Here is a 20,428-nt window from a genome sequence, read left to right as displayed (position 1 = left end):
ATACAATTGAAAAAAGAGACATTACTCACAAGGAGCTTATGGTCTATAGGGGGAGACTGACATTAAAATAAATTTCAGGTATGAGAAATTACTAGAGAATAAGGCTATACAGAAGTGCTGTGGGGATTTCTAGATTGTGAGCCCGTTGTTGGGTGGGGACCATCTCTATATGTTGTCGATTTGTACTTCCCAAGCACTCAGTACAGTGCTCTGCACACAGTAAGTGCTCAATAAATACAATTGAATGAATGATGATGTGAGTTATCAAAGCGTTTAAGGGAAAAAATTAAACCCGGGCAAGGTGCTATATCTACTTCCTAGAGCAGTTTCATTAGGTCACCTTCCAACTCCTGACTCACATCAAAAGACAAAATTAAACACAAACACTGCCTAGTCCACAGTTCATCTGCATTGAGAAAAACCGCTATAGTATCACAGCTTAATCAAGTAGAACACATTGAAGAATGAATGCCATTAATGACGCGTTAATGGGTGTTAATGTCTGTCTCCCCCTTTAGACTGTAAACTGCTTGTGGGCAGGGAATGTGTCTGTTATATTGTATTCTTCCAATCCCTTAGCACAGTGCTCTGCACATGATAAGCACTCGATAAATACAACTGATTCATAGACAATAGGAAACTATTGCCTGCAACTGCCAAACAGTGAGAGGAAACAGAAGGAAGATAAGGAGGGAGGGCACAACAGACATTTTAAGGACAGGGCAGGACATTCATTCGTTCAGTTGTATTTATTGAGTGCTTACTATGTGCAGAGCACCGTACTAAGCGCTTGGGAAGTACAAGTTGGCAACATATAGGACACATCATCAAGTAGCACAGCATTTCACTGGATGGCTGAGACATTCATTCATTTATTCAATCTTATTTATTAAGAACTTACTGTGTGCACAGCACTGTATTAAGCACTTGGGGAAGTACAAAACAACAATAAAGAGTGACAATACCTGCCCACGACTAACTCACGGTCTAGAGGTGGGAAGACAGATAGGATGGTCTACTGGCAGTCAGGAGAGGGGAGGCTTGATACTTGAACAGAAGCTTCTAGAAAGGCATGCTATCAATAGGCAGACACTAAAACAGTCCTTGGTATTGGAAATGCATCACTGAAGCACTTACAAATCTCCCAGTGTACAATAAATTTTTGATTATATTTTTTGTCCTTCCTCTCCTTCTATTCCTAGGCTTAAAAAAACACATGGGATAATCAAGGTGATATGCGGAGGAGGGGACGGTGATGAGCAGCAATCAGATTTTTGAAATGATTTCAAAAAACAATTTACCCTTACATTTTCACAATAATTAAATGCACACATCTCTCCAGTCCTTCCATGAACATTTTATCTCTTTTTTGTTACCATAAAGGCTTAACTAATATTGTGCCTCCTTAAACTGTTTGTACATATTTATTACTCTATTTATTTATACATTTATTTTACTTGTACATATCTATTCTATTTATTTTATTTTGTTAATATGTTTGGTTTTGTTCTCTGTCTCCCCCTTCCAGACTGTGAGCCCACTGTTGGGTAGGGACTGTCTCTATTTGTTGCCAACTTGCACTTCCCAAGCGCTTAGTACAGTGCTCTGCACACAGTAAGCACTCAATAAATACGATTGATTGATTGATATTGATTAAACTGTTATTAATTTTAATAATGAGAAGAAGCATGAAGTCCTGGGTAGAGCCTGGGCCTAGGAGTCAGAAGGTCATCAGTTCTAATCGCTGCTCCATCACTTGTCCGCTATGTGAGCTTGGGCAAGTCATTTCACTTCTCTGTGCCTCAGTGACCTCATCTGTAAAATGGGAATTGAAACTGTGAGCCCTAGGTGGGAGAGGGGACTGTGTCCAACTGGATTTGCTTGTGTCCACTTAGTACACTGCCTGACACGGAGTAAGCAGTGAGCAAATTAATTATTATTAATTTTAATGCCTGTCTCACCTGATAGACTGTAAGCTGAGGACAGGGATTGTGCCTACTTATTCTATTGTAATAATAATAATAATGATGGTATTTGTTAAGTGCTTATTATGTGCCAAGCACTCTTCCAAGCTCTTAGTAGAGCTCTGCCCACAATAAGTAGTCAATAAGCACCACTAATTAACTGTATAATTCTGTTTGTTCTGACGATTTTGACACCTGTCTACATGTTTTGTTTTGTTGTCTGTCTCCCCCTTCTAGACTGTAAGCCCGTTGTTGGGTAGGGACCGCCTCTATATGTTGCCGACTTGTACTTCCCAAGTGCTTAGTATAGTGCTCAGCACAAAGTAAGTGCTCAATAAATACAACTGAATGAATGAATGATTGATTGATTGAAAGATGGCCTTTAACAGAATGATGGTGGGGTAGTATATTTGGTAGGTACTTCCCAAGCGCTTAGTACAGTGCTCTGCACACAGTAAGCGCTCAATAAATACGATTGATTGATTGATCGATTTGAAAGTGGAAACAAAAAGGAGATAGACACAGAGCCAGGCAAAACCTAGTCAAGGAAGGAGAACAGAAGATAGAAGTACTTTTAATAACTCACTCCTTGATTTCATTCAGGCTTGGCTTAATCTGTTTAAAGGCTCAGATGGACAGAGATGTGCTAATTGGTGTTGCTGAAACACAGTTCTGGACTTGAAATCGGATGTCTGCATCTCTTGTCTTCTCTTAAAACCCGTCCTTCCAAGAGAAGACTACCTTGCTCTACCTTAGGGCAATTTCCCCTTGCTCTCCTCAAGCCCCACGGAGCTTCCAATGCTGCTTAATGATCCAGGCTGGTGCCTCTCATTATTATCCATCTCCCTGAATTTACGGTTCATTCCCTCCTTCTGCCTGAACTGTAATCCATCTACTTAACTCAGTAGCCCACTGGGTGAGAACGGCGCATAATTCTGCGTTCTCCGGAGGGCCCGTTGGCCCAGTGCTAGGCACTCATTGCTAGATTCTGGATGGGTGTTGAGCAATAACAATATAACAGTAGCAGCGAGCAACAGGGCTCCTGGCTCCATTACCGATTCACAACCCAGCCTTAGGCAAGCCGTTTGGTGTCTCCTCATCTCAGTCCTTCTTACTGCAATGTGCTAAGCTTCCTTGCCACTTATTCAGCAGAGGAATGCTTGCAAATTGCTTGAAAGTCTTCAGTCGATCGACACTATACAGAAACAAAGTATTCCTTACGTTTTCGCCTGACAAATAGTATGGACAAGAGTTCACGCATCAGAGCCCAAAGCATTTACAGAACACACTCAAGGACAAGGGGATTGGTTAAATGCAGCTAACGAACGAATCTGGGTATAATCAATCAATCGTATTTATTGAGCGCTTACTGTGTGCAGAGCACTGTACTAAGCACTTGGGAAGTACAAGTTGGCAACATATAGAGACAGTCCCTACTCAACAGTGGGCTCACAGTCTAGAAGGGGGAGACAGAGAAAAAAACCAAACATACAAACAAAATAAAATAAATAGAATAGATATGTGCAAGTAAAATAAATAGAGTAATAAATATGTACAAACATATATACATATATACAGGTGCAGTGGGGAAGGGAAGGAGGTAAGATGGGGGGATGGAGAGGGGGACGAAGGGGAGAGGAAGGAAGGGGCTCAGTCTGGGAAGGCCTCCTGGAGGAGGTGAGCTCTCAGTAGGGCCTTGAAGGGAGGAAGAGAGCTACCTTGGCAGATGGGAAGAGGGAGGGCATTCCAGGCCCGGGGGATGACGTGGGCCGGGGGTCAGTGGCGGGACAGGCGAGAACAAGGTACGGTGAGGAGATTAGCAGCAGAAGAGCGGAGGGTGCGGGGTGGGCTGGAGAAGGAGAGAAGGGAGGTGAGGTAGGAGGGGGCGAGGTGATGGACAGCCTTGAAGCCCAGGGTGAGGAGTTTCTGCCTGATGCGCAGATTGATTGGTAGCCACTGGAGATTTTTGAGGAGGGGAGTAACATGCCCAGAGCGTTTCTGGACAAAGACGATCTGGGCAGCAGCATGAAGTATGGATTGAAGTGGGGAGAGACACGAGGATGGGAGATCAGAGAGAAGGCTGGTGCAGTAGTCTAGACGGGATAGGATGAGAGCTTGAACGAGCAGGGTAGCGGTATGGATGGAGAGGAAAGGGCGGATCTTGGCAATGTTGTGGAGCTGAGACCGGCAGGTTTTGGTGACGGCTTGGATGTGAGGGGTGAATGAGAGAGCGGAGTCGAGGATGACACCAAGGTTGCGGGCTTGTGAGATGGGAAGGATGGTAGTGCCGTCAACAGAGATGGGAAAGTCAGGGAGAGGGCAAGGTTTGGGAGGGAAGACAAGGAGTTCAGTCTTGGACATGTTGAGCGTTAGGTGGCGGGCAGACACCCAGATGGAGATGTCCTGAAGGCAGGAGGAGATGCGAGCCTGGAGAGACGGGGAGAGAGCAGGGGCAGAGATGTAGATCTGGGTGTCATCAGCGTAGTGATGATAGTTAAAGCAGTGGGAGCAAATGAGGTCACCAAGGGAGTGCGTGTAGATCAAGAACAGAAGGGGACCAAGCACTGAACCTTGGGGAACCCCCACAGTAAGGGGATGGGAGGGGGAGGAGGAGCCTGCAAAAGAGACTGAGAATGAACGACCGGCGAGATAAGAGGAGAACCAGAAGAGGACGGCGTCTGTGAAGCCAAGGTCGGATAGCGTGTTGAGGAGAAGGGGGTGGTCCACAGTGTCGAAGGCAGCTGAGAGGTCTAGGAGGATTAGGACAGAGTATGGGCCATTGGATTTGGCAAGCAGGAGGTCATCGGTGACCTTTGAGAGGGCAGTTTCCATGGAATGTAGGGGACGGAAGCCAGACTGGAGGGGTTTGAGGAGAGAGTTGTTGTTGAGGAATTCAAGGCAGCACGTGTAGACAAGTCGTTCAAGGAGTTTGGAAAGGAATGGTAGGAGGGATATGGGGTGATAACTAGAAGGTGAGGTGGGGTCAAGAGAGGGTTTTTTTAGGATGGGAAAGACATGGGCATGTTTGAAGGCAGAGGGGAAGGAACCAGTGGAGAGTGATCGGTTGAAGATGGAAGTTAAGGAGGGGAGAAGGGATGGAGCGAGAGATTTCATGAGATGAGAGGGAATGGGGTCAGAAGCACAGGTGGCCGGAGTAGCACTTGAGAGGAGGGAGGTATAGTGTCAAAGGTATCCCCCAGTGGATGGGATGGGTCATCATCATCATCAATCGTATTTATTGAGCGCTTACTGTGTGCAGAGCACTGTACTAAGTGCTTGGGAAGTACAAGTTGGCAACATATAGAGACAGTCCCTACCCAACAGTGGGCTCACAGTCTAGAAGGGGGAGAGAGAGAACAAAACCAAACATACTAACAAAATAACATAGAATAGATATGTACAAGCAAAATAAATAAATAAATAAATAGAGTAATAAATATGTACAAACATATATACAGGTGCTGTGGGGAAGGGAAGGAGGTAAGATGGCGAGGGGGCGGGGGGGAGAGGAAGGAAGAGGCTCAGTCTGGGAAGGCCTCCTGGAGGAGGTGAGCTCTCAGTAGGGCCTTGAAGGGAGGAAGAGAGCTAGCTTGGCGGATGGGCAGAGGGAGGGCATTCCAGGCCCGGGGGATGACGTGGGCCAGGGGTTGATGGAGGGACAGGCGAGAATGAGGTACGGTGAGGAGATTAGCGGCAGAGGAGCGGAGGGTGCAGGCTGGGCTGGAGAAGGAGAGAAGGGAGATGAGGTAGGAGGGGGCGGGGTGATGGACAGCCTTGAAGCCCAGGGTGAGGAGTTTCTGCCTGATGCGCAGATTGATTGGTAGCCACTGGAGATTTCTAAGGAGGGGAGTAACATGCCCAAAGCGTTTCTGGACAAAGACAATCCAGGCAGCAGCATGAAGTATGGATTGAAGTGGGGAGAGACACGAGGATCCTTGTCTTCCCTCCCAAACCTTGTCCTCTCCCTGACTTTCCCATCTCTGTTGACGGCACTACCATCCTTCCCGTCTCACAAGCCCGCAACCTTGGTGTCATCCTCGACTCCGCTCTCTCATTCACCCCTCACATCCAAGCCGTCACCAAAACCTGCCGGTCTCAGCTCCGCAACATTGCCAAGATCCGCCCTTTCCTCTCCATCCAAACCGCTACCCTGCTAATTCAAGCTCTCATCCTATCCCGTCTGGACTACTGCACTAGCCTTCTCTCTGATCTCCCATCCTCGTGTCTCTCTCCACTTCAATCCATACTTCATGCTGCTGCCCGGATTATCTTTGTCCAGAAGCGCTCTGGACATATCACTCCCCTCCTCAAAAACCTCCAATGGCTACCGATCAATCTGCGCATCAGGCAGAAACTCCTCACCCTGGGCTTCAAGGCTCTCCATCACCTCGCCCCCTCCTACCTCACCTCCCTTCTCTCCTTCTACTGCCCAGCCCGCACCCTCCGCTCCTCCACCACTAATCTCCTCACTGTACCTCGCTCTCGCCTGTCCCGCCATCGACCCCCGGCCCACGTCATCCCCCGGGCCTGGAATGCCCTCCCTCTGCCCATCCGCCAAGCTAGCTCTCTTCCTCCCTTCAAGGCCCTGCTGAGAGCTCACCTCCTCCAGGAGGCCTTCCCAGATTGAGCCCCTTCTTTCCTCTCCCCCTCGTCCCCCTCTCCATCCCCCCGCCTTACCGCCTTCCCCTCCCCACAGCACCTGTATATATGTATATATGGTTGTACATATTTATTACTCTGTTTATTTATTTATTTATTTATTTTACTTGTACATTTCTATCCTACTTATTTTATTTTGTTGGTATGTTTGGTTCTGTTCTCTGTCTCCCCCTTTTAGACTGTGAGCCCACTATCGGGTAGGGACTGTCTCTATGTGATGCCAATTTGTACTTCCCAAGCGCTTAGTACAGTGCTCTGCACATAGTAAGCGCTCAATAAATATGATTGATTGATTGATTGATTGATTGAGGATGGGAGATCAGAGAGAAGGCTGATGCAGTAGTCCAGACGGGATAGGATGAGAGCTTGAATGAGAAGGGTAGCGGCGTGGATGGAGGGAGCGGTGGGTCCCTGGTTGCTATCCCACAAGTCCAGACTCCAGTTTAAGACTCAAAAAAGTTTCACTTTGTGCCAGATCAGCAGTAGCAGAGAGGGGATTTGAGGTAGGAGGAATCCCAACAGAACACAATTCTCCCCACCACCATCACCTCAGTTGCTGGTGATGCTGCCATTTTTGCTGGCAGCTCCCAACACTTCCTTCCTCTCTTCTTTCTCCTTCTTTCCCTCTCCATTATCCTGGCACCACTGGCCCTGACCTTGGAAACACCTCATCTTGATTTTATCCCTCTCTAGGCTACCCGCAAGATTTGATCCCCACCATCAATTTACATATATTTGTGTATATCTAGGACTAATCAGTTTCATGATATACCTTATTTGTTATGTAACCTAATTTGGGTATGCAAATAGGTCTGTTAAGGTAGCTCTTGCATTTTCTACATCTAGCAGTTTAAATTATTAGAATTCCCCTCCAAAGGTAAAATGAATTTATTCAAGTAACCTTGTTTTTTACATTCTATTTCGATTTTTTCCTTTAAAAGTCACTTTTTTTTCCCTACTAGACTTTTTTTTGTTCTGATCTGTTAGCAAATCTAAACCTCATTATCCGAGGGAAGTAATGAGACAAAAGGGTCTATTCTTCTTCAGTTCACTTGCGTAATTCACATTAATGCTAATGTGAGTTGGGCACGCATATTAAGGAGAGGAGAGAACCCTAATTAAACAAATAAGCATTTGGTAAGCACTCTATGTGAGTATTTTTCATGGAATAAGTTTGGGAAAATCAGTTCACTGCTTTGGACAAGCAGAAACACAGCAAGAGGATAATCAAGATGATATGGGGGAGGAGGGGAAGGTGATGAGCAGCAATCAGATTTTTGAAATGATTTCAAAAACAAGTTACCCTTACGTTTTCATACTAATTAAATGCATACATGTCTCTCCAGTCCTCCCATGAACATACACTCAAAAACAGGAGTGTGCTATAAACAAACATTTGAAGACATGCTTGACAGCTGAAAAGAAAATTTTTATAGGTCGATTCCCAAACAAATTCAAGCATGCGGGGCACCACTAGTCGATCCTTTTTCTCTTTTCCTCACCCGCTTTTCTAAGATGCCATCTGTGTCAGCTGAGAAACAAATGCTTTCAAGACGATATTCCTAAACTGGTATGATAAGAACTGAACTGATGAGTTTACCTCTTCCTGCCAGCATGAGGAAAGATCTTGGGCCTGGGAGTGAGAGGACCTGGGTTCTAATCCCTGCTCTTCCACTTGTCCGCTGTGTGACCTTGAGCAAGCCACTTAACTTTTTTGTGCCTCAGTTTCCTCATCTGTAAAACGGGGATTAAATACCTGTTCTCCCCCTTCCTTTAACTGTGAGAGCTGTGTGGGACAAGTACTGTGTCAGATCTGCTTACACTGCGTCTACCCCAATCATTTATTCATTCGATCATATTTATAGAGCACTTACCATGTGCAGAGCATTCATTCATTCATTCAATCGTATTTCGTGAGCGCTTACTGTGTGCAGAGCACTGTACTAAGGGCCTGGGAGAGTACAATACAACAATAAATATGACAAAACCCCAGTGATTAGTAGAGAAGCAGCGTAGTTTAGTGGAAAGAGCATGGGCTTGGGAGTCGGAGGACATGGGTTCTAATCCTAGCTCCACCACTTGTCTGCTGGGTGACCTTGGGCAAGCCACTTAATTTCTCTGTGCCTCAGTTACCTCATCTGTAAAATGGGGATTAAGACTGTGAGCCCCATGAGGGACAATCTGATTACCCTGCATCTACCCCAGTGCTTAGAACAGTGCTTGGCACACAGTAAGCGCTTAATACCATAATTATTATTATTATTACAGTGTCTGACACAGTAAATGCTTAACAAATACCACAATTATTATTATTCTAGCACTTCCTGTGTTTGCTCCATTTCTATATATATCTCTCTAATCTCTTCACCTGCAGTTTTCCTCTCTCCATATTTCAGTGCTAGTTCTCTTCACTGATGCCTAACTTGGCAATCAACATACGGCTGACTGCATGGCCCCAAAATATACACATATTATCAGCTTTCACCCTATCGTGCTTAATAGAAGTCAATATCTGTATATTACACTATCCACTCTACAATTCCATTATAGACTCAGCACCACTGGCCGTAAAAAGTATCTTTCTGAGCACAAGGCCTATAATAGTAACGATGAAAAAAAGGGGTCATTTTCTCCTTCCAAGAGAATAAAAAATTAAAATCGCTATGGCACTTAGCTCAAAGGAAAATTGGCAAATTAACAGGAAGAACAAAATATCCGGAGTTCACGTTGTGAAAAAGAAAGTAAATAATTTAAGACAGACTGCTAAAGGAGAAAACCCAATGCTTCCACCAGATAAAAAAAAGAACCTTACTAAAATTCAGACATGCTATGTTATTTCATTTCTTTTCTTGTGCAATCACAGGCATCCACGGAGAACAACAGATGGCTTTAAATGCCATAGCTTTGACGCGATAATCTATTTTTGTCAAGTTTCTGTATATCTTTCAGGCATTTGATGTACGGCCATCTTACTGTAATGTATACGGGCTTTGATTTTTAGCGTATTTTCATCTCTAGACTGCAATTGAATTAATATCTTAATCACTTTCCAAAGTCCAGCTTGATTTTTATTTTTCATCTGAGACACCGTATAGAGAGCTACACTATACTTCCCAAACAAAGCCTTCCCACTAACGCCTGTTGGCCCTTGTCTTTGGAGACCAAGATATTAAAATTTCATTGCCCTGGCTACATTAGCCAACTTACTCTTCAAACTCATAAAGCTGAAGGGTTACCCAGAAATTTTACAACCACTATCTGGAAAAAGGTAATGACAGGCTAAGGCCCAGCACGTTGATTACATCCCAGACCTGTTACAACCGCTAAGGGATCGGGGTGCAAAGAAGAAATGTACGACAGATGTCACATTCCCCTGGTGATTTAAAGGTTCTGCCCCCCTCTAACTTAATTTAAAAATCAAGTCAAAAATCTCGCTTTGTGGGAAAAGTATATTATGCAGCAGCTTCAAGGCAGCACAATTAAATAACCACATATCACGTATTAAGAATCTAGAGACCAATGCTACCCAAACTGGGAAGGGAGAAAAAATATATTTAATCCATATGACCTCTTGTACGTTCAGTTCTGTTGGACACATGCCTTCATTTTGATTAGAACATTGCTAGGGAGAAAAATATTAATCCAACCACGTACGTTTGCTTGGCTACGTTGGGATGCGGTTTTGAAAGAAATGGTTTGTGTGTGTGGCTTCGGACATGATTCATTCATTCAATCATATTTGAGTGCTTACTGTGTGCAGAGCACTGTACTAAGCGCTTGGGAAGTGCAAGTCAGCAACATACAGAGATGGTCCCTACCCAACAACGGGCTCACAGTCTAGAAGGGGGAGACGGACAACAAAACAAAAACGTGTAGACAGGTGTCAAAATCGTCAGAACATATAGAAATATAGCTATATGCACATCATTAACAAAATAAATAGAATAGTAAATATTGTGAGTTTTCCTTAATTGGGGGTTTGTCAGAACACAGCCCCCACATTATAGGAGACCCCCGTTTATATCAGTTTCACAGTTTTCAGAAGGTAAGAGTACATTGCCTTGAACTCAGAATATTTTAAATCTTTCCACCAAACAGCTAAATAATAGTTTACCAGGTCATTTGGAAAGAAATGGCAATGTCAGAATAGGAGGGGCCTTTCCTGGATCTTTCAGTGCTTAGAACAGTGCTCAGCCCTTAGAATAGTGCTTGGCACATAGTAAGTGCTTAACATATAGTAAGTACTTAAAAAATCCAATTATTATTATTATTATTACCGCATCACCAAGGAAGTTAAAAAAAAGGGGCTATGTATTAGGTTGCAGTCTTTTTTTTAAACCTATTTCATCCTATTCTAGGCAGTCAGGCTTGGAGTTACAACGAATTTGGGAGCACATAACAATTCAATTCCAATCTTCTGGGAAATCCTTCAACAAAACAGGCTAAGAGCATCATCAAAAATTATGGTGTTGCCCTGTTCCTATACGTTGATGATTGTTTCCTGGAGGCAGACACAAGAAGATGTGGTTAGGGACCATTTTCAAAATAATTAGCCTGGAGACAAGATTATGTGCCACCAACCACTTGGCAAACTTAATACCTAGCCTGGGATCTCAATCAGCGTCACTGAGCCGAACTCTGTTACTAAATCTGCTTTGCTGTCCGATGAACAAAGGGAGCACATTGTGCGGCACTGGAAGGTTCAAGTCAACCTTCCATATGGTTTCTAGAGAGCAGCATAGCATAGTAGATAGAGCCAGGGCCCGGGGGTCAGAAGGTCATGAGTTCTAATCCCAGCTCTGCTACTTGCCTTCTGTGTGACCTTGGGCAAGTCACTTCACTTCTCTGTGCCTCTGTTACCTCACCTGTAAAATGGGGATTGAGAACATGAGCTCCACGTGGGAAAGGGACTCTGTTCAACTCAATTTGCTTGAATCCCCCCCCCCCCCCAGCGCTTAGTATAGTGCATGACACATACTAAGTGCTTAACAAATACCACAGTTATCATTATTCTAGCCCTGGGACTACCACAGACACCGTATCAGACTTCAACTAACACCGTAACATCAAACAACCTGCCAGTCACATTCCTGGCATCCTGGCATATTGGTGGGTGGGACAAGAGAGAAGACTAGTTGATAGCAAAGCTTGTATATGTTGCCAGCTTGTACTTCCGAAGCGCTTAGTACAGTGCTCTGCACACAGTAAGCGCTCAATAAATACGATTGAAGGAATGAATTGAATGAATGAACAAGTGGCACAGCCGGCATTTGAACCCACAGCCTCTGACTCCAAAGCCTGGGCTCTTTCCACTGAGCCACGTCCTTCTAGACTGTGAGCCCGCTGTTGGGTAGGGACCGTCTCTACCTGTTGCCGACTTGTACTTCCCAAGCGCTTAGTACAGTGCTCTGCACACAGTAAGCGCTCAATAAATATGATTGAATGAATGAATGAATAGCACAGGATAACCAAACAGGGGCTCCATGGTACATTGAAATGTGACAAAAGAAATACCTGAAATACACAATAAAGGAAAATCTCCAATGATGTGGAATTGCAGTGGAAAGTTGGGGGATAGTAGCAGAAGAAAGATCATCCTGGAGTACAACAATTAGAGATGGGGAGATGGTTTTAGAAAGGAAGCCACAGATGATCTTAACACATCAAAAACAACATTCTGATAAAAAAAAATCTCAAAAACTGGGTCTTTGATGAAGTCAAAGGAGAGGAGTGTGCTGTGTCTTTCCCCAACTCCCATCCCTCCCCCAACTAATACTTATAGAATATTTGTGATTGATTGGCTTTAACTGAAGCTATTATGTGACTTCTTCATGTGGAATATTATGCAAATTGGGAAGGATCCAGCTAAAAGAGACTGCATTTTGGTGTGCCTGATCTTCCCAAGCCATAAAATAGTGATTAGAGAACTCTTAAAAAATTGAAAAGATCATCTAATAGGGAATTGATTAGTTGTGGATTTTCTTGGAGTTGGTGATGGTTTCTGAGGCTCACAAATACTAAGATGGGACCCGGGAATTCAGCTCTGCATGAGGCCAACTGAAACCATAAACTAGATGCTCCTGTTGTAATCCCGCAGAAAATTGTGGAGCTGCCTGCAAAATTGAGGTATGGTTATGTGAGCTGAGACAATGGGAAACAATGCAGAGAAGGTAAGAAACGTAGAAAGAGCCCTCTTGCTTCTGGCAGGAGATTCACTACCAACACATGTGGCTGCAAACCAACTGTGTGACTCCCTTTGCCAGCAATTCACTCAGCATGGGTTCTTCTCTTTAGGATTTTTGCTTAGAATTTAAATTTGATCCACATGCTAATGTACACACATGCCCTGGGTTGAATTCTTTTTTTCCCAACTTTATACAGCAGGTGGTAGAGATGCATCTAGAGGCTAGAAGATATGGGAATATAGACATTTGTTTTTATGGTTCTATGATGTGCTGAACTCTTTAGGAATATCATCTGAATAAGGAAACAAACCACAGTCACAGACAGTTTGAGTATTTCAAGATTTTTTCCTTTTAATGGTATTTGTCAAGTGCTTACTATGTACCAAGCACTGTACTAAGCATTGGGATAGGTATAAAATAATCAGGTTGGACACAGCCCTTGTCCCTCATGGGGCTCACAGTTTTAATCCGCATTTTGTGTGAGAAGCAGCATGGCTCAGTGTAAGTAGCCTGGGCTTTGGAGTCAGAGGTCATGGGTTCAAATCCTGGCTCCGCCAACTGTCAGCTGTGTGACTTTGGGCAAGTCACTTCACTTCTCTGTGCCTCAGTTCCCTCATCTGTAAAATGGGGATTAAAACTGTGAGCCCCCCGTGGGACAACCTGATCACCTTGTAACCTACCCAGCACTTGGAACAGTGCTTTGTACATAGTAAGCGCTTACTATAATAAATAATAAATGCAATTATCATTTTACAGATAGGGTAATGGAGGCACAGATAAATTAGGCGACTTGCCCAAGGTCACATGGCAGAAAAGTGGTGGATTGGGATTAGAATCCAGGTCCTTCTGACTCTCAGGCCCGTGCTCTATCCCCTAGGCCATGTTGCATTTCCACACTTAAGTTCTGCATTTGATACTGCCCTGACTTTTAAAGCACTGTTTTTCTAACCTTAGGAGGCCCCACTGGGATTGCTGTTAAGGAAGGCTCAATCTCTGACCCTACAGGGAAAAAGGGCCTTATTCTCATTCCTTTAGCTGATCATCCCCTAGAGTTATCATCTTGACTGTACAACAGTGGTCAGGAGCAGAGCTTTCTCTAGATGAGGAATAGAGGAAAGAGCACAGGTCTGGAAATCAGAGGACCGGATGCCTGCTCTGTGACCATGGGCATCTCACTTAACTTCTCAGTACCTCTGTTTCCTCATCTGTAAAATGGGAATTCAGTACCTGATCTCCCTCCTACTCCCTCCTACTTACACTGTGAGCCCCATGTGGGACAGAGATGTCAGTCCACTTGCTTTATTTTGTTGTCTGTCTCCCCCCTTCTAGACTGTGAGCCCATTGGGTGGGGATTGACTCCATTTTTTTAAATGGGATTTATTAAGTGCTTACTATGTGCAAAGCACTTTTCTAAGTGCTGGGGAGGTTACAAGGTGATCAGGTTGTCCCACAGGGGGCTTACAGGTGAGGTAACTGAGGCCCAGAGAAGTTACGTGACTTGCCCAAAGTCACACAGCTGACAATTGACGGAGTTGGGATTTGAACCCATGACCTCTGACTCCAAAGCCCATGCTCTTTCCACTGAGCCACACTGCCAAACTGCTTAGTGCTTAGTACAGTGCATTGCACACAGTAAGCGCTCAAACAATACAATTGAATGAATGAATGACTGTCTGATTTGATTAATTTCTATCTATCCCAGCACTGAGCACTGTGCCAGACATATAATAAGCACCTAACAAATATTGCGATTATTAATATCCATATTTGGTGGGCCCACGGCCAGCCCTGGACATGGGCAGAGGCAGCTGTTGGGTGTGTATCTTGGAAAAACGGGGCTTCTACAGTAGAGATGAACAATTCTTATTTCTGGCGATTTATTTATTTTGGAAAGTTTTCTTGGCCTCACTCCTCCCAGAAGAGACCTCAGTGAGGAGTGGCGGGGGTGGGGGCGCGGCGCTGGAGGTATTTAAAATGATACCAAAGCTGCTGTACTTCTAACCAAAGCCACTCCCAACCAACTCCATTCCCACAGTAGACATTGTCACTAACTCTCCTCAAACAGTGACCCCACCTGTGTCCGAGAGGGACTGGCACTGGGCATTGCCAACTGTGGGTTGGAATTGAGTAGGCACTTTTCAAAAACCACTGAATTTTCTAAGAACCAAATTATAAACTTTGTTCTTCTAAAGCAAACCTACTCACTGAGCCTCATTCTCTTTTTTTCCCCACTGCCAACCTCTTGCTAACATCTTTCCCCTGCCTGGGATTCCCTCCTTCAATAATTCCAACAGATTTCAGTTCTTCCACGTCCCAAGCCTTACTGAAATCATACTCCCAATTAATTTCTAATTTATTCATCTCATAGCTCCACAACTTCCCTTACAGCACTTCTGTGCAATCTACACAACTGTGCCCTTCCAGTCTCCCATTGCACTAATGTACACATCTTACCTGCCCTATTACTTTAGCCTTAACTCATGAACATATCCCCTTCTTCCTTCTATCTGTAAATTCTTTAAATTCTTATCTCCCCCATTAGATTCTAAATTCCTCAGGGTGAGGAATCATTTCTGTGAACTCAGTTGAACTCTCCCAAGTGCTCAGTACAGTGGCCTGCACAGATTAATTGCTGTCTACTATATCGTACTTTCACATGTGCTTAGTACAGTGCTTTGTACACATTAGGCACTCAATACATATCATCAATAGATTGATCAACTTTCTATATAGCACTTTACTCTCCAAAGTACCTGGTAAATCAATCAATCAATTAATCGGTCAATGGGATTTATTGACCACTTCCTTGGGGCAGAGCACTGTACTAAGCACCTGGGTGAGTACAAAAAAAAACCAGAGTTGGTAGACACATTCCAAGTAATAAAACTTCTGGGTTAAATTGGCGATACTGGTATGAACCAAAATGAGTACAAGGCAGAAAGGGCAAATGACTTGCCAAGGGGTACCAGAAGCAGCAAGTCAAGGGACTGATGACTACCTTGGATGGAAATGAGGCAAATGTGAAGCCCTTCAAGTTATTTTACAAATCTAGGTTGATTGCATACAACTGTGTGCTTTGTTCTGTAATTAGCTGGTGAATCTCAAAATCCACTGAACCAATCCCATGGTGCACTGGTTTCCCAAGACTCCAGAGATTAGACTGTTAAAAAAGCTTTAAAATGCTTTCAGAGGGCAAATAGATTGAGGGAATTCAAAGCCAGCCTATTTTTGACCTATATGTTATTTTTTCTACTTTCTCATCAATAGCCTTGAGTCAGCTGGGGGCTCTCATTCATTCATTCATTCATTCAATCACATTTATTGAGCGCTTACTGTATGCAGAGCACTGTACTAAGCACTTGGGAAGTACAAGTTGGCAACATCTAGAGACAGTCCCTACCCAACAGCGGGCTCACAGTCTAGAAGGGGGAGACAGATAACAAAACAAAACATGGAGACAGGTGTCAAGTCGTCAGAACAAATAGAATTAAAGCTAAATTCATTCATTCATTCAATCGTATTTATTGAGCGCTTACCGTGTGCAGAGCACTGTACTAAGTGCTTGGGAAGTACAAGTTGGCAACACATAGAGACGGTCCCTACCCAACAACGGGCTCACAGTCTAGAAGGGCGAGACAGACAACCAAACAAAACATGGAGACAGGTGTCAAGTCATCAGAACAAATAGAATTAAAGCTCAATGCACGTCATTAACAAAATACATAGAATAGTAAATATGTACAAGTAAAATAAATAGAGTAATAAATCTGGACAAACATATATACAGGTGCTGTGGGGAGGGGAAGGAGGTAGGGTGGGGGGGATGGAGAGGAGGAAAGGAAAAAGGGGGCTTAGTCTGGGAAGGCCTGTGGTGGCATTTGTTAAGGCTTCAAGAGCACTACATGGGTCATCAATGGAGCAAATCCCAAATGTGGAAAATGTGAGCACCAGATCTACACATTGATCCCATTTCAAGGGTACCGTGGATTAAGACCAGCCTACAATATAATAATAATAATAATAGCATTTATTAAGCGCTTACTATGTGCAAAGCACTGGAGCAGCTTGGCCTAATGGAAAGGCCACAGGCCTGGGAGTCAGAGGACCTGGGTTCTAATCCCAGTTCTGTCACTTCCCGGCTGTGTGACCTTGGGCAAGTTAGTTAACTTCTCTGTCTTTCAGTTTCCTCATCTGTAAGATAGGGATTCAATGCTAGTTCTCTCTCCTATTTAGACTGTGAGTCTCCTGTGGGAGAGGGACTGCGTGTGACTTGATTAACACATACCTAACCCTAGAACAGTGCTTGAAACTTAGTAAGCACTTAACAATACTATAATAATAATAATAATAATGGCCACGTGGGGTTGTGAACTATATAGATTAATGACTTATCCTACCCCAACATATATCTGACCAGACCTTGACATTATGGCTGAGCGTTGAGCATTGAGTAGGTTAATAATAATAATAATAATGATGATGATAATTGTGGTATTTATTAAGAGCTTATTATGTGCAGTCACTGTACTAAGTGCTGGGGTAGATACAAGGTCATTGGGTTAGCCACAGTCCCTGTCCCACATAAGGCTCACAGTTTTAATCTCCATTTTAATAATAATAATAATAATAATAATAATAATAATGATGGCATTTGTTAAGCATTTACTATGTGCAAAGCACTGTTCTAAGCGCTGAGGGGGACACAAGGTGATCAGGTTGTCCCAAGAGGGGCTCACAATTTTGCAGTTGAGGTAACTGAGTAATAGAAAAGGTTAGCAACTGGTCCCTTCCCTATTTTTCCCTGTTTCTCAAAACTTTCCTGTCACCTCTGCCCGCACCCTACATCTTCCCCAAGTGTCCAACAATATCCTTCCCCCACAGCATAGCTTTTGAATATGTGACTTGCAAACAGTACTCTGCACATAGTAAGTGCTCAATAAATGCAATTAATGAATTGACTTGTTAGCATACTAAAGATAACAACAAACTCCAAATTTTCTGAATTAAGGCTTACTAAATCTATACAGGAAGAGATACTAAAAGTAACTGAATATGCCTTTTCATTTAACAAGGTCTAAACCCTGCCCTCCGTGGAATTTCATTTTAAACAGTCACAAACTGAAGTCTTGAAAACTAAAAGGTGTGGATAGTTCAGAAATATTCTGGAAACATTATAAAGGCAAATTCTGTATCTAACATTTATGGGCCCCCACATTTCCTTCCCATTTTAGCAAAATCAATACCAATTTTCTTCTAAATCCTAAAATCTGAGGAAAACAATTCACCTGAAAAGATATAGAATTCCACACAAAAAAATGCTTACAACAATGGCACTAATCTACTTTGGCCAAACCACAGAAATAAGCTCTTAGAAGAGTTCAATAGTTAGTAGACATTTATTCCCGCCCTCAAAAACCTTACAATGCATTCATTCATTCAATTGTATTTATTGAGCACTTACTGTGTGCAGAGCACTGTACTAAAGGCTTGGGAGAGTACAAAACAATGAGCTCACAGTCTAGTGGTGGAGACAGACATTAATATAAATAAATAAATTACAGATATGTTCGTACGTGCTGAGGGGCCGGGAGGGGGAATAAATAAAGAGAAAAAGTCAGGACGATGAAAAAGGGAATGGAAGAAGAAAGGAGGGCTTACTCAGGGAAGGCCCCTCTTGGAGGAATTGTGCCTTCAATAAGGTTTTGAAGGTGGGGAGACCAAACGTCTGTCAGATATGAAGAGGGAGGGCATTCCAGGCCAGAGGCAGGATATGGGCAAGAGGTCGATGGTGAGATATATGAGAGCATTGTACTATGAGTTCGGAAGAGACCAACAGAGTTGGTAGACATTTCCTGTCCACAACAAGTTTACTTTCTAAAAGAGGAGATGGACATTAATATAAATAAATAATTTATAATGTATAATTTATAGACATATACGTAAATATCGAGGGGTTGAGGGTGGGGCAAATATCAAATGCCTAAAGATAATACATCCAAGTTCATAGATGACACGGAAGGGAGAGGGCTCCGGGGAAAAGAGGACTCAATTGGGGAAGGCTTCTTGGAGGTGATATGAACTCAATAAGGCTTTGAAGGTGGGGAGAGTGGTGGCCTTGCATATATGGAGAGGGAAGGAGTTCCAGGCTAGAGGGAGGATGTGGGAAAGGGGTCATCAGTGAGAGAGGCAAGGTCCTGAGTAAGCACAATGAGTAAGCTCGCGCTAGAGGAGCAAAGTGTGCGGGCTGGGCTGTAGAAGGAGATCAATGAGGTGAGGTAGGAGGGGGCAAGCTGATTGAGTGCTCTCATAAATTAGAGCTGTTTATGAGGCTCTCTCAACTCCCTATAGAGGCAGCCCCAGGAATGAGATGTACTGGTGCTCTGTTACTGGGCACCACATCATAATGGGGAAGGGCATTTATGGGCCAACAGAGGAATGAGGGGGAAGGCAATCTCAGCTGTTGCCCATTCTGTTTCTCTGCTCCAGTTCCCACAACACCTAGAAGGCACCTTGAAAGCATATGACTGGGAGGGAGAAACAGATGTCCACGACCAGAAGCCCCTGTGAAATGTTTGGTCAGAGGTGTACTCTCATGTTTTACTCTTCCTCTGATGACAGCTCCACTGAGGCATCACATTTTTCCAGAGCCTCTACGCTCACAGCCACACAGACTGAGGATGACCTTGTTTTTGCAAAAGGAAAGCAAGTCAAAATATGGGTTTCCGGGATGGGACTACAGAGGTCATTATGGGCAGAGATGTGAATGTAAATGATTTGACCACTCATTTGTCAATTTAAACCATTCTGGCATTTTCCTGGGCTTGACAATTCCATTCCCTTCTCCAAGAACCACCTTACCTCAGCATGGCCCCAAAACCCTTCTTCTTGGCTTTCTTCTCAGGGTCTTCATTTTCTCCTTTCTGTTTCTTCTCTTTCACTTTTGACTTGCTCTTTTCCTTTTTCTTCTCCTTTTCTTTGTATTTTTTGTTTTTCTTGGCCTTGGCCTCTAGCTCAGCATTCCCCTGAGGGACTGATGAACAATTCAGGATTTCTTGACCAGAGTGAGAACTCTTATCAGACAGAGCATCTGTATAAAGAAAATGGATCGATGTAAACAGTTAGGGCCATTTATGGTCAGGAAAAATTTAAAAATATAAAATTCTAAACTGTAAATTGGGTTCCAGTATCCTACCCACAACTTAGACATTTTTTGAGGTGACAAATTAGAAACTGGTTACTCCAAGCAAGATGTTCTGTAAATTAGGCCCAGAACTATTTCAGTTGTTTATTTGATGATATGAAAGGCTTGACTTGTGGTAAAACACTAATCTTTCAGAAATTTGGCTTGTTAACCTTGATCGGTTCAGAAAACCCACACGCTGGGAAACAAACAGTGAGAGTTTATTTTGAGAAGAGGTTTTGGGTACAAATATAATCTAACTGCCTAAAACCAATTAATGCAGTCAGTTCTTGGGATGATGCTGTTCCTAATGACTCGAATAAGAATGTCAAGAAAACCCATAGTTAGTGTTTCTGCCCTAAGGATAAATGACAGCTATAAGCTTGTGAGAAATCGAGAGTTTTTTTAATATGGTTTCTACAGTAAATTAAATTGCAACT

The 20,428-nt window shown here is 43.5% G+C and overlaps 1 protein-coding gene across 1 annotated transcript in view; it reads right to left on the bottom strand.

Annotated features, from left to right (window-relative positions):
- PARD3B (par-3 family cell polarity regulator beta) overlaps positions 1-20,428 on the bottom strand; it is a 994,526-nt gene that overhangs the window by 345,070 nt on the left and 629,028 nt on the right. Inside the window, exon 18 of the mRNA XM_038749054.1 lies at positions 19,667-19,895. Coding sequence (XP_038604982.1) covers positions 19,667-19,895 — 229 coding nt within the window. The remainder of the gene's footprint in view (positions 1-19,666; positions 19,896-20,428) is intronic.

Source organism: Tachyglossus aculeatus, chromosome 7, assembly GCF_015852505.1.
Source record: "Tachyglossus aculeatus isolate mTacAcu1 chromosome 7, mTacAcu1.pri, whole genome shotgun sequence".
Taxonomy (NCBI): domain Eukaryota; kingdom Metazoa; phylum Chordata; class Mammalia; order Monotremata; family Tachyglossidae; genus Tachyglossus; species Tachyglossus aculeatus.
The sequence above is the reverse complement of the archived record's forward strand: the minus strand, read 5'-3'. Positions and strand labels throughout refer to the sequence as shown.